General features: G+C 53.3%; 4 protein-coding genes across 4 annotated transcripts; 2 read left to right on the top strand and 2 right to left on the bottom strand.

Annotated features, from left to right (window-relative positions):
• Positions 1–273: 273 nt before the first annotated feature.
• On the bottom strand, positions 274–4,218 carry BO72DRAFT_412846 (BAR domain-containing protein). The gene is made up of 8 exons (XM_040942488.1): positions 3,133–4,218; positions 2,954–3,044; positions 2,406–2,892; positions 1,638–1,691; positions 1,324–1,479; positions 700–1,261; positions 513–644; positions 274–450 (listed from the first exon to the last, which is right to left on the bottom strand). Exons 1-8 carry the CDS (start codon positions 3,805–3,807, stop codon positions 418–420), a joined length of 2,190 nt encoding a protein of 729 aa, XP_040797354.1. The 5' UTR covers positions 3,808–4,218; the 3' UTR covers positions 274–417.
• A 3,269-nt stretch (positions 4,219–7,487) lies between these two features.
• Positions 7,488–8,829, top strand: BO72DRAFT_451873 (alpha/beta hydrolase). The gene is made up of 2 exons (XM_040945598.1): positions 7,488–8,202; positions 8,334–8,829. The coding sequence occupies exons 1-2, from the start codon at positions 7,819–7,821 to the stop codon at positions 8,661–8,663; spliced, it is 714 nt and encodes a 237-aa protein (XP_040797353.1). The 5' UTR covers positions 7,488–7,818; the 3' UTR covers positions 8,664–8,829.
• A 10-nt stretch (positions 8,830–8,839) lies between these two features.
• Positions 8,840–10,196, bottom strand: pup2 (proteasome core particle subunit alpha 5). The gene is made up of 5 exons (XM_040945597.1): positions 10,032–10,196; positions 9,962–9,974; positions 9,808–9,886; positions 9,333–9,676; positions 8,840–9,254 (listed from the first exon to the last, which is right to left on the bottom strand). Exons 1-5 carry the CDS (start codon positions 10,054–10,056, stop codon positions 8,975–8,977), a joined length of 741 nt encoding a protein of 246 aa, XP_040797352.1. The 5' UTR covers positions 10,057–10,196; the 3' UTR covers positions 8,840–8,974.
• Positions 10,197–10,382: 186 nt separating this feature from the next.
• Positions 10,383–13,805, top strand: BO72DRAFT_412837 (gamma-tubulin-complex subunit SPC97). Its single transcript, XM_040942487.1, has 4 exons — positions 10,383–10,934; positions 11,012–12,999; positions 13,052–13,254; positions 13,305–13,805. The coding sequence occupies exons 1-4, from the start codon at positions 10,550–10,552 to the stop codon at positions 13,384–13,386; spliced, it is 2,658 nt and encodes an 885-aa protein (XP_040797351.1). The 5' UTR covers positions 10,383–10,549; the 3' UTR covers positions 13,387–13,805.
• Positions 13,806–14,453: the final 648 nt, after the last annotated feature.

Raw genomic sequence — 14,453 nt, 5'->3', positions numbered from 1 at the left:
CGAAGAATGGCGAGGAATGGTTGTCGTGGCAGGCAGAGACCGACAGACTGACAGGATGATGATGGTTATCGACAGAGAGGTGAGTTATCGGCGGAGCTTCTCCGAAGAGTGATGCTTGCTGCTTGCTGGCAGCTGGCAGCTGGGCGAAGTGCCAGCCTACACCGCCCGACCTCACCGCTCACCGCCCTAGCCGGCCCGCCGTTGGGGCCTGAGGCAGACATCGTTGCCGAAAACGACATATACTACAGTCCAAACTACAGTCACAATACAAAAGGTGTAGTCAATCTGGTCGATGTAACCACCTATCGAGGGATATAGAACACTGTCATAGAAGCAAATAGGGGCTGAATTAACAGGGGCTGCGATTCCAACAGAAGCAAACGATGAGACAAGGAAATTTACAATCTGAGCGGCTTTTCAAGCTCCCTCACGGCTCTTACGGTAGCTAGCCTGTGTCAAAATGCACGTTAGTCAAGCACCAAGAATATAACATCCGGAATTCGTGCACTCACCTCTTGCTCAACCTGCAAGCCGTCCACGACAGGGGCCAACTCGCTGAGTATCTCATAGGCCCGCTTGTGGAACTCGAGCTGCGCTGCGATCAAATCGGCCAGGTTGCGGAGGGGCTCGGGGGTGTCGAGAACCTGGTACATAGTCAGCCATCATCCGCCAAGTCAAGTCACTACCATATGCACATACATTCTTCATCACGCTCACAGCTTCCTCGGTCTGTCCGACAAACTCGTCCTCCGCCTGCTCAATCTCGGCGCGAGCCTCCTCGCTCAGACTGTCCCAGTCTCCCTTGACCTGAGCCTTCTTGGCCGCCTTGACCGAGTCCAGCATGAGACGCGCGTTCTCGACGTTCTTGCGCGCCTTAGCCGCGAACATTAGGTTCGTGTTCAGCGTGGTGTTCCACCCAGCCAGGAAGCGCGACTGGATCTGAGCATCCTGGGCCAGACGGGCCTCGCCCACCTTTTCCTCGGCGAGCGCATACTTCTCCAGGGCAGTGGCCAGGGGGTCCTCGCCGTGAGAGGATTGCGCCAGGGTCTGGGATCCGGCCAGCGAGGCGCGAGCGATGGCGTGGTTGAAGGTCTTGGGCTGGGGCTTGGCCGAGGGAGGGGCGACCAGGGCTGCCTGGGCCTCGGCAGGCGACGAGGCTTGGGAAAGAAGCGAGACCTTCTCGTTGATGGTGCGACCGAGATCGTTGAAGGATTCACGGATGTTGGGAGGGTAGTCGTAGGCTTCGTTGGAGTATTGAGAGCTGGATGGTCGGTACGTGAGCACGTAAGATCTTAAGACCGAGGAATATATGGATGCCCTTACGTGACCTGGAGGAGCTTCTGGTGGACAATCTTCAGCGCATCCACGCGCTTCTCCAATTCGATGTACTCATCGGGAAGCTGAGTCCGGTCTTCTGCCTGGCCGAGTTGCTCGCGGATCATCTGCTGAGTGCGCTGGGCAAAGGGAGAGAAGCTCGCGCTGGATGTCCCATTGAAACGAAATGTTAGCGTAAATGTCCGATCGATAATGGCAGCTCAAGCTCGTGCTGCAGCCGCTGGGGAAGAGGCTGGATACGGAATCCACTACCATCTCCTGGCACAAGCCACACTCAGGAGAAGGACGATCATTTATCTCACCTGAGATTCTTTCCGAACGCTGAGAACTTGTCCATGGTGAAAGTCGGTACAGTCCTGCTGGTAGATAATCAGTAGACGCGATGCAAAGATTTTTGTTAAAAGGTAAGACAGCCTATCTGTGGCTTGCAGAGGCAGAGTGTTTTGAGATGATCGCAAGCGTCGAGGCCACTTTCCGTCGGTCTGACACCGCCTGGCCCCGCCACGGTTTCGTGCCGGCAATTACGCTTCTGGAATAGTTCAAGTTCCCGCTTGGCAATCGCTTTGGTTGGAAGAACAATCAATCCAAGGGCGATGAGTTGGCAGCAGGCGGCGGGAGAAATTGCTTGCAGTAGCACACTTAGGTGGCTGGAGCAGATCATGCAGAATCAAATCTCCGACTACTGAAATTCACTTATTGGATGTTCATGAGTCATGAGTCATAAGTATTTGTTTGTTTGGTTATAGTCATCGTTGCTCGCATAGTCATCAGTATCTTCGCCAAACGATCGTCAAACTGGGCTAGTCAAATGATACACAGAGAAACGCAGTCAAGCTGTTATAGTACATAATACGAAAGCAAAGAGAAGAACAAAATAGGAAAAGAAGATCACAGTCATGATAAGAAACACCGAAAGGGTAATCGATAAGTCGTAAGTCAGCGTCATAAAAGCAAGAATTGGTATATCACCACAACTCAACCAGACTACGTCAATGTCGCCATCATCGCACGCATCATGCGGGAACTTGGACCTAGAAAGGCATTAGCATCCAAATGGGTGATAGAACAACATATGTTTCGTACCTCTACGCTCTCTTTTTACTTCATGAATCTCCTCCGCAACCCCATCCCCAATGATCTCCGTGTCTCGGACATATTCTCCGCTGCCACGCCGCTCGAGCGCATATTCCCGCAGATCTTCGTCACTATCGCGGGGCCGCACCACAACTGCCAGGGACCCAGCGTGAGTCTTGCTAGGTTGCTCCTCGTAACGCTCATATCTGCGTACTGGTGACGATCGACGACGGGGTCGTCCATGCACCGAAATGTCTCGGGTGCGTGATACAGTCCTGGTCACTTTCTTTTCCAAAAGCTCACCATGGGGGTGGTGGTAGTGGTGGTGGCGCGAATGAGATCGATGCCGCGACGGAGACGCCTCGATGATAAGAGTGTCATGGCTGGTTCTAGGGGTATAGGCCTCCATCGGAACTCGCTCCACAGTTCTGTCTCGACGGCGGGCGCGAACTGGGGATGGCGAGCTGGTGTGGATAACGCGTGCTTTAAAATCATGCAGTTAGTGCCTGCTGCCTGCGGACTCGAGGCGAAAAGGATGACTTACTCTCGGTCAGGCGCTTGATCTCGCGACTTCTCCCAATGACCTCATCGATTTGTTCTTTGGACAGAGCCAGCTGAATGACAACCATTTTGCCCTTGGACCAAAGATGTCAGCTTACCGATCGGTAAAATAGACTCTAGACCTTTTTATTGGTCCGAAGTGTGAAAGAACTGTATACACACCTCTTCCTCATACGGGTAGCCAAGCTCGCGGATTGCGGTGGTATGAACCATCTTGCGGGGCATGCGAGTCTTGCCTTTCCGAGGATACGGTTTTTCCACATCAATTTCCTCCACCAGTCGCTCACGAAAACGACTTGCTGAGCGACGGGGACGTCCTACGCTCCGTTCGCGAAAGCCCCGGTACTCTTCTTCTCCATAGTCTCCTTCCGCAATGCTGATTTCCTCGTAGTAGTCTGGTTCGCGGGTTCGATGGTAAGATCCCCGTCGGGGTGGCGGGCTTGGAGATAATCTGGGAGGGCGGTCACTGTAATAGTATTCGTCTAACTTGCGCGCAGGGATCCGATCGAAGGTGTCTAGGGAGGATTGCCGCCGGAGAAGTCGAGGTCGAGGCAGAGGGCTCTCCGCACGACGGCGATCGTAAGCGACCAAAGGACCAGATGAATGGATCAGATGATCGTCCTGATACACAATGTCGGGGCGACGTGCAGGGGGGCCGTAGCGGTCTTGTTCTTGTAGGCGGTATTCGAAACGTTCATTTTCGTCAAATCGACGGGGGCGATCAAGCACCGAGGGGGCGCGCGAACGGTGACGGTGGTGACGCTCCCGCCGCTCATGCGGGTAGCGGTCATCGTCAAGAGTCCCCGTGGAGCGACGGTAGTCGCCGTAGCGAGACATGTGTAATACGGCGGTGTGGTGATGATGAAGAAAATGACCTGAAGAGACCGAAGGCAGATAAGGATGACTGACTGTTGTGACTCGGGGTGAAGTACGAAGTATGGATGAATGAGATGGAAGGATGATTAGATTCAACCGTGGGTGACGACAGCGGCTGACTTTTGGCGGGCCGCAGGTTAAATCAGATGGCGGGGCAGGGTTGATAATCGATCGAGTCGATAAGGCAGTTTTCGGAACTATGAGTATGGAACCTTGAAAGTGCTCTATCTAACAGACTGCAACAATGGAATAATTACCAGTAGTGGAGAGAATCGAAGGACTCTTATATATCCTCTGGCAAATATCCGCTGTGAAGGAGAAAGGGGGAACCGAAAATAGACTGAACAATTTCCATGGGAAAGAAAAGACAAAATAATGAGAAAAGAAAATAGAAATACTGTACTCGAGTACATACACAGTTAACTTACAAACTACTAGGTGAGTGAGTGACGTTTGGTGGAGAAGATTACCCTTGCGTATTGGTATGGTAAACTCGAGTGATCCGCACCCCTCGCCCTGCGATTTTTCGGCAGGATCCACGTGTAATCGTCTCGTCAAGAGTCGTTACTGAGTGACGATTGCTCAGCTCCTCCACGATTGCTCGCCTTCCCCGTGCGGTAACCGCGTGTGCTTCTGATGACCACTCACTTCCTCAGTCACTCACTTCCTCAGTCACTCACTTCCTCAGCTGTATTGAAATTCCTCTGTCCTGTTCATTCCTGGTCTCTCATCCTGCAACTCATCCTCCACCCAGCCGCCTCGCCCTCGAGTCTGGTCCTCTCCGTCTTCACGCAAATCGCATATCTCGAGGCGTAAGCAGTGCAGCGCATTGCTTCCGTCCAGCTGTCCGCCCATCAGTACATCATGCATCAAACCCTTTGTGGTTGGGTGTAAACCCACCCACTTCCGACCAGAGACGGCTAGTCAATGAGTCCAGTACAGTAGTCACTGCCGGTTACCTACTGGTCGACAGATCCCAGGTCCAGAGTTTCTCCTGTGGTCTACAGCGAACTAGGTCGATCCGAGACAGGGTCTCGACACTCCTGGTTTCAACCCAAGAGTTCCAGCCAGACGAGCATCACTCTGATACGGCAGTGCTTCCTCACAGGACGCGGTTACTGAAGCTCAGTGACCACCAACCACCAGTCTAGCCGTTACACAGTGGTAGCCTTGCAATGACCACGTGCCTACGACAGGGGCGGTGGAACTGTTGTATGTATGACATCCCAGATCGATTCAGCCGCCTCCCCAGAGACTGTTCTGTGCAACATTGCCGTCTGTATTCCGATGCAACAGAAATGATTCACTTCAATCGGTCGGGCCTCAGGTTGTTTTCTTTGCAGCCGTGAGCGGGGAACCTCACCAATTGGCTGACTCGAATGGGTCCGTCTGCTTTCGATGTGCATGAGACTGGCCATGATCAGCAATACCTTTGAACTATAACCATTGAGTACTCAAAACAGGTCGCAGAGTGGCCTGACCTTGGTAGTCAATCTGGACGCCTCTATTCTGTGTTTTCATCGCACACCGATATTGATGCTCTACCAATCAAACTTGCTGGGAACATCCAGACTCAGATTGTTATCCACATAGACAAACCCAGTACGGCCGTGGTCTTGTTGGCGTTGTCATATTGTTTACTTTCGCCGATCCACAGCGGGTCAGAAACTGGTCGAGACCGAAGCGACTGGGCAACAGAAATAGATCACCCAGGCCTACGACGGTGCTTGGGTAGACATCACTGATAGTGGAGTGGGATAGAGGCATCCTCGAATTGTAGCCTCGGCCGGGCAACGGGGAAGTAAGAAAGGGCTACTGTCTGACTCAAAACAACGGTCTCGACACTGGACCTGAAAGATTAAGTTACAATAATGGATATGACATGAGATGAGCCCAATTTTATCGCTCAAAAAGAGTATAGAGGATGCAGGTATTGACGGAAATGGCATGCCGCTCCAAATTTGCCGTGTCGTCTTTGACCCCTCCGGGTGTCTGCAGACTCGACGTTAAAGTACAATCTCTTTTAGGCGCATGAGCCATGAAGAAAAACAGTGGACAGTTCAGTGGAGGCGCAAATCCACTCACCCCATCCCAGCCTGTGGCTTTTCTGCACTAATGCCGAGCCAACAAGAACGGAGCCGAAGCTAAGGTACTGCCAACTGTTGTTCTGCGCCAAGTCTCCGTATAGGCATCTCTGCACGATCCAGTCTCCGTCCCTGCGCACAACAGCTCGGTTTTATTGTCTCAGCCAGGTCTGGCCCTACTGCTTGGTAGATCCGATCAGGCAGGAGAGTACTCTGCGATCAGGGTTTGCTATGCCAACTTCCGCGACTCGGACAGAATTGATTGTTGTGATTGATTCACGGCGCAGATAACACAACTGAGCTTAAAGGTGCTTGGTAATCACGCACCTGGCATGAGCCCTCGATTTCTCTACCCCATGTCTGACTCCGATTCGATCCAAGTAGCAGTTGAAGACTTCCTCAAAAGTCGCTCATTGTGACCGAAGAACACCTAAGCGATGACCTTGCTATTGCTTGTCTACAGCTCACATCCTTCCTTGCAGACAAACAAAGAACATCCTTGTTCTGACCGTGCATGCGAGATCCCCAACAATGATATCCCCTGATCGCTGATCGGAGTCAGACAAAGGGTGTGGCCGTATCAATAGGTCAGTTCTTAACTCTCATCGTTGTCAAGCCATACTGATGATGACCCAAGCTCCAGGGATTAAATGCATGACACAGAACCTCGGGCCACAACAACAACATAAGCCACAACAATCCCACACCTGCAGCAATCTCTCCAGGTTCGGAATTGTACTTGTCCTCTTACATGACAACAGCGACAGCATCAATCAGCAGATATAAATATATCCGGAGCGCACCAGCCTCATAAGCTTAGAACAACGATTCGAAGACCTAGCCACCGAACCCAGACAGTCTAGATTCGAAAGAGGCCTCGCCCTGCCAGCCCAGTTCACGATCTAGCCCAGGTAATCGGTGGCGCAGAAACCACCGCGATCGTTTCTAGATCCCGGTTGCCAGCGATCAGCGGCAAATCAGGTTATATGTGCATGCATATATCTACATCGTATGCAAGCTGTGCGTCCGGCAATCCACCCGAGGAATCAGATCTTGCCAGCTGGTTCCGGCACCGATTGATTAGGTCCAGCCATAATGAGGGGGCGAGAAAGGAAGGCAAGAGTGGCTGTGGAGTGAGTGTGAGAGCACGCTGTACAGTCCATTCAACCCTATAAGTGCGAGGGAACCCTTACTGATGCTTGTGTGAGTGATGTAGTCGTATGGAATAGGAGAGCGTGGATGACACACGTAAAGCAGGAACGGAGAGCCCTACAAGTCCGCGAGCCATTTCTTGTAGACGCGATATCAGCTTCCACGTCGCTCTTTCGTAGCAGTGGTGATATCGTTGATATCCAATGCCACTGGGAGTGCCTGGATTGGCATTCTCCATACTAAGCTTTACCCCGACCTCCAGTGAGCTAGGTTCTACGAGTACTTTTTGGTGCTAGTGCTTACGCGAGAATGGGGGACTGTGTCAGCTTACACTGAACTCTTCAATCAGAGGGATTGAGACAAGCCTATCCCATTAATGATTTGCTACTAGCTAGTCCAGTAATCAAGAAGTGCCTTGGAGAAAAGCCAGACCATCCCATTCCACTGGTCCACAGTTGGGACCGCACGTCTCCATCTTCAACGACCAAAGCGTATAGAATGATCCAACACAGAGCCTTAGCATAAGTATGAGCTCAAGCAATCGATCAATCAGCCAGCCTGCCACAAACAGCCTCCTCTCCATAGCTCACAGCCCATTTCTGTTGATGATAAAATCCAATCCCCCCTCTTTCTCCCCGTTCCATCACCAAAAATCGTAGCCTACGTACGTGGTGTGGGTGTCTACGGTCCACACATCCACCCACCACCGCAACAACCCCCCCCCCGGGAGTCAAAAATGCCTACCCCTACAGTCCTCCTCATCCCCGGCTTCTGGGAAGGGCCGACCGTCTACACCCACCTCGCCACCCTCCTCACAACCGCCGGCTACCCCGTGGAGACGGCCACCCTCCCCAGCACCGGCACCGTTTCGCCCGGCAACCCGACCATGAAAGACGACATCGCCGCCCTCCGCGCCGCCATTTCCCGGATGGTCTCCCGCGGCGACTCCGTGGTGCTCGTCCTGCACTCGGCCGGCGGGTTCCTGGGCTGCGAGGCCATGCAGGGCCTTGATCGCGGGGCCCGCGGCGGCGAGGGCGGCGTCGTCGGGATCGTGTTCCTGGCGGCTGCGGTGTTTCCTGTGGGGTTGGAGCATAAGCCGTTGCCGTTTGCTTGGGTGGAGGTTTGTCTCTCTTTTCCCTCCCTGTTCCTGGTGTCATCATTAAAGGGGAGGAGTGGGAAGCGGGATCTTGGGCTCAGGGATTGGGGTAGTTTGGTTTGGGGATACATGTGCTAATGTGTATGAGTGGTTAGGGCGGCGCATCGTACTGCGCGAATCCCCAGAAGCTGCTGTTCGGGGATCTGTCGGAGGAGGAGCAGAGGAGGTGGACGGGGGTGCTCAGGCCCCAGCCGGCGCAGGGCTGGGATGCCACGGTCGAGTATGCCGGGTGGCGGGATGTGCCCAGCGTGTATCTGGTGTGTGAGGCGGATCAGGCTTTGCCGGTGGGGTTGCAGGAGCAGTTGGCTGCTACGGCGGGCAGTCGGGTTGAACGGTGCAGTGCGGGCCATGTGCCGCAGGTTGGCCAGCCGGAGAGGGTGGCTGAGGTGGTTTTGGGGGCGGTTGCCGAGTTTACGGAGTCGTGAGTTTGGGGGAGATGGTAGGGTGTGGTTGGAGTGCGGTGTATATATCATATAGCATATAGCATGCAGTATAGGCCTGGCGTCTGCGTATGATGGTGCCAGGTGACGATGTCGTGTAAATACCACATGGCTGTCTCGCCAGGATCCTATTCGTTATCAATCGGATCGATGCAACAAGGTGATATATAGATCATTAGACAAGTCATTGTTCTTTTCTATGGGGTTGGCCCAACAGAGATCCCTCCAAAGACTACTAGGTACCATTGCCGACATACACATTGGCTCATCGAGATTCCCAAGCATTATCATCTCCCTCATTGGTTCCCGCCGAGTTGCGCAACAGCCCGGCCCATCTCCTCGTCGTTGTAGATGCGGAATCCCTTCTCCTTGGTCACGCTGGCGAGCTGGACGTTCTTCGCGTCCAGCTTCTCCTCCATGACCTGCTTCAACGTCTTCAGAACCAGAGTCTCTGCCTCCGCCAACGTCAACGAGCGGTGGTATTCGTTCTGCAGCTCCGCCTGTGCACCCTCGCTGCCGGAGCCAATCGCCTTGGCATCGTATCTATAGAATGTACCCGACGGCTCGGCGTGGTATCTAATGAAGACAGAAAGATTAGTAAGCCAGACACACTCTGCAGCAGCCCGATGTTTCCAGCGCAAACGAGGGACGTACAGTTGAGGTCCATCCTCATCGATACCGGCGAGCAACAGAGCGACACCGAAGGGCCGGCTCATCACGCTCTCCTCGTCATCTCCCGTCTCTCCGAACCGCAGCGCCAGATCGCAGATCGCCTGGGTACAGCTCTCGACTCTGAGGGGTTCGGCGTAGTGGAAGGCGTGGTTCTGGCATTCGACGCGGGCGTGCTCGATCAGGGACCGGGCATCTGCCTGCAGACCGGACATGGCGCAGCCAATGTGCTGGTCGACTTCGACGATCTTCTCAACGGAGGAAGCCTCGAGGAGGCTGGAGGTGACGCGCTTCTCCACGCCCAGAATGACACCTTCCGAGGTCGCTACCTGGTTCTGTTGTCAGACGGGTCCATTCCATCGCAATGACTAATACGGGGAATCGCATGAAGGGACACGCTCGTGCCGTTGGCAGGCGTTGGAAAGTCGGGTCTGTCGCAGAAGGGGATGGCTGAACGTACACCGATCGCAGTGGAGCCCAATTTGATAGCTTCAAGAGAGTATTCGACCTGGAAGAGACGCCCCTCCGGAGAGAAGGTGCTGCGAAAGTGACGAGGTTAGGAATTCGAGCTTGTAGATCCAGTAGACTCGACAGGGAGGTGGCAGAGCTCGTACTTGATTCCACGGTCTGCGATGAGAAGCTGTTAGATGACCGCATCAGAGAGGAGGGTCTGACGGAGCTTACCATATTCCGATCGGGCGATGAACATGTTGGCTGTAGGGGAGATATGAAAGAGATATGCGGGGTTGAAAAAGAAGAGAGAGATATGTTCTGGCGGGAATTAGAGATAAAATGGGAAAGCGTGATAAGTTGTAGGGTGTAGGGATGGGGGATGGGGGGGGGGGGGGGGGAAGGAGAAGATGTTGGCCAGCTGCTCTTGGGAAGCTCGGGGCGAAGCTGTTGCGGGCTACGCAAGTCCGGCGAGTGCCTGGCGGAGAAGGCGGTGGTTGCTGCCCCAGGCCACAGCCAGGCATCTATCGATTGTTTGGAGCTTGTCGAATTGCGTACCAAACTTCCCCGACTCCCAACTTCCCCCTCGACGTGTAATTGCGACCGTGTGCAATTCAATTTGTTCTCGCTTTTCGTGTCTCTTAGCTTCGCCAAGAGGAGAAGATCTCTCACTCTATTTCAATTTCTCCGCGAAACCAAACCAGCTCCCTTATTCTGCATGGTGTTCCCGATTGTTCTCACCCTGCGGGAGCATGTCCGTCAGTGACCGTCGCGCCAACTACATGAGCGCACCACGACCCCGCGTTGCCTCGAATCGCGTCGGTGATTCAGAAAGAGCTCCCATACGCAGCGGCGCCTCTCCATTGCAGTCGGAACCCGTCAGTCATTTTGTTGGCTCATCCAGCCCCAAACCCAGGATTCCCCGCGAACAACAACAACAACAAATGGCGGCCGACAGGCGGGCAGAGCGGATGCCGGGCATCGCGAAGGAAAAGTCTCACGGTCGAACAAGGCATGCAACGAAGGAATTGCCAGCTGGACATGGCAGAGGGCTTGAGCGCTCACGGTCGAAGCGAGTTAGCCATGTCGATGGTGGCAGTCCCAACGCTCGCAGGAGGGAGAAGCAGCCGACCGAGGGTCAGTCAATGTTCCCTCAACATGCTCGTTCGCAAGTCAAGATTTCTCTTCATATGCTAACTATGAACCACTTGCAGCTCCTTGGAACCCGCAAGCTTCTCTAGTGCCCCATTCCACCGCGCCGTTGGCCTCTCGTGTCTCGGTTCCCCCACTGGCATCCGCATTGCCTCCATCCCTACAGCCTTCGCCATTTCGCGAGCTATCTCCGGACGCGCAGGAGAAGGCAATCTTGGAAGATCTTCTTTTCACTTTCATGGGATTTGAGGGCCAGTACATCCATTACCACAGCTCGTACGACCCATCGGTGGAAAAGGACAGGTTGACAGGCCCCGTCTTTCAGCTACCGGCCGGTCTAGACCCGACCTTGAAGGATCTCACCCTTTCGACGCTAAAAATCGCGACACATTATAGCGCATTGGAGTCATTTGTTGAAGTACAAAGTCGGGCGGAATACGGCCAAGTGAGCCATGCTATGTGTGCTACGATCCGGAAATTGTTAAAGGAGTTTCTAGTGCTGGTCGCGCAGCTTGAAGGTGAACTGCTGAGAAATCCCAACTTCACGTTGCATGTTCTTCATTTGCAGACCATGCCGACTAGCCAATGCTTGGCTCAATTATATTCATTCGGTCAGGACCTACTTCGGCGAAACGGGCTCTTGGACCAAGACCTCGACGAGACCATCGACGACTTTGACGACGTCGATAATATTCTGGAACAGTTGAGGGAAGGCGGAGACCTCGTTCCAGGTGCTATGTCTAGCAAGAAGATATGCAAAGGCGGCAATGTCCTCCGTCTTCTGACTGAGCGACTTGCAACATTCTCAGGTGATCCAACCACGAAGGCTCTTTTGGAAAGGTTGCTGCGAGACGGCAGCCGGCCTTACATGGCTATGCTCAACGAATGGCTGCATCACGGAGGGATTAAAGACCCACATGGTGAATTTCTGGTAAAAGAGCAGAAATGGATCAAGCGCGAAAAGCTCGAAGAAGACTACACCGACGAGTATTGGGACAAACGTTATACGATCCGCGACAATGAGGTGCCGCCACAGTTGGAGACGGTCAAAGACAAAGTCCTATTGGCAGGCAAGTACCTTAATGTCGTACGAGAATGCGGTGGCGTTGATGTCAGTAAAGAGGTCAGGGATGTGCCCAAGACGCTAGATGATCCTCGCTTTTTGGAAAATGTCAATGCGGCTTACACATATGCGAATGCCTCGTTATTGAACCTTCTCTTGACCAAGAACTCGTTGACGACCCGCTTCCGTTCTCTCAAGCACTACTTCTTCCTGGATCGCTCCGACTTCTTCTCCTACTTCCTCGAGCTTAGCGATTCTGAGCTGCGCAGGCCCGCCAAGGATGTCAACGAGAGCAAGCTTCAGTCGCTTCTCGACTTAGTCCTACGTCAGCCCGGAAGTATAGCCGCTCAGGACCCTTTCAAAGAAGACGTTAAGGTCCGTATGAATAAGGTCGGGCTCACGAAATGGCTGATGCAGGTCGTGAGCGTCTCCGGCATGAACCAAGATGATCCGGAGGCGGCACTCGAAAAATATCAAGCCCCTTCGACGCAAGGTGGAGAAAATGATACGAAGATCAATGGATTCGATGCGCTCGAGCTCGACTATCTGGTACCCTTCCCGTTGTCTCTCGTTATCAGTCGGAAGACAGTTTTACGGTATCAACTTGTCTTCCGGCACATCTTGTCATTGCGCCACGTTGAAACTATGCTCGGCGCATCTTGGCTGGAGCAAAGCAAGGCTGACGCCTGGCGACACAAGTCCTCTGACCGACGATTGGAGACGTGGAAACGACGCGCGTGGACCCTGCGCTCGAAGATGCTGTTATTCATCCAACAGCTGCTCTACTTCTGCACGGCGGAGGTCATCGAGCCCAATTGGCAGATTCTGATGAACCGGGTGAATGGAACCGACGCAGATGGTTCGGAAGTCACCGTCAACGGTACCAAGCAGGCCAACCGTACGGTGGATGAACTGATGCAGGACCATGTGGATTTCTTGGATACTTGTCTCAAAGAGTGCATGCTGACCCAGGCCAAACTACTGAAGGTCAGTCGAGCTTACCCAGGCTGCCCCTCTCGCTTGCTCACAGACTACCCAGGTCCACCATCGACTGATGATAGGCTGCAATACGTTCGCTAGCTGGGCCGACGGCAATCTCAATCGCAACCTTGCCTTGGCAGACCCCGACTTGTCTAGGACAATGGGTCGTGAATACGATCCCACGCGAGTTGACAAGATTGACGAGTCGCTCAAACGAGTCGAGGACCATTTCAGCCGACATTTGCGGATCTTGATGGACAGGTGAGTATCAAAGTAAAAGAGATGTGGCGATTACTGACATCTGCTTGCAGCTTGAACTATTATGCCGCTACGGAGAGCGTTGTTCTTCTGAAGCTAGCACATTCTCTGAGTGCGATCAGCAAAGAATACTGAGCATTTTACGGGAAACACCCCTACCCCTCTCCTCGCCTTATGCTGTCTGCACTCGAGGCCAGCACTTGCGGACGGAAAGTCCAACTCCCACACAGGCTTGTCCTCCAACCTCGCATACAGTCTCGTGATCGAACACGCCAGTCAAAGTGCCTCGCCAGCGCACCCGCAATTTGACGGGCAAAAACAATCCACCTCCTACAGCGTCGCTACCACTCCCAACTCTACTACGCTGATGAGTGAAGATGTGCCAAAAACCGCGGATCTCGGTTCAACAACCCCTTCGAGTCCCTGCGTATCAATTCCGCACATCATCGATCCGGCCACGCTAGACTGGACCACATCTATCTGACCCCACCACTTCTCCTCCACCCCGACCTTATCCTAAATCATCGATAAACCTTCGCGGCTCTTCTTACAAGCCCCCCCCCCCCCCGAATCCCGGAAGGTGTATATAGATCAACCAATCAGACGACCCCAACGACCATGCAATGATGCTAATTCCCCACGAGCTTCAGAGAAAAAAAAATACCCAACCCCCATTTTTTTTTAGTTTAGCCTAGTTGGCAATGCAACGAATTGAATCCAGCTCAGGAGATGATGAATTAAGATTATCGTGATCTTTCTACCCAGAAGTGTAACTGATCATAGTGAGACGATGGTACTTGTACACGTGTATCCTTCTACAACTCCCGATGCGCGTGCCCTTTTCCATAGTCCAGTCCCGGTATCATAGACATAACGTTAGCTGTCGGATCGGCGAAATCAGAGAAGAAGTAGGTCAAGGATACGTTTTCTCACGGTCATGCAACAACATAAAAACCCCAGATACAGGATAGGACCCAAGACCCCATGGATCGTCGGTTCTATCTGGTGCTCTGAGAGTAGAGCTTGGGAGGTAGCATCGGGTGGAAAACACGGCTCGGCCGGCTCAGCTCTCAGGTGGAGATGCCGGATTAGTTAGTGGTGGAGTTGGAACCGATACAATACATTTGGGAGGGTCGGGTCACAGATGATTGTTGATTTTCTTGGGAGTGGGATTTTGGGTCTAGGGGGATGGATCACTGAAC

This window comes from Aspergillus fijiensis (assembly GCF_003184825.1).
Source record: "Aspergillus fijiensis CBS 313.89 unplaced genomic scaffold BO72scaffold_61, whole genome shotgun sequence".
NCBI classification, from domain to species: domain Eukaryota; kingdom Fungi; phylum Ascomycota; class Eurotiomycetes; order Eurotiales; family Aspergillaceae; genus Aspergillus; species Aspergillus fijiensis.
This window is presented reverse-complemented; position numbering and strand designations above follow the sequence as displayed.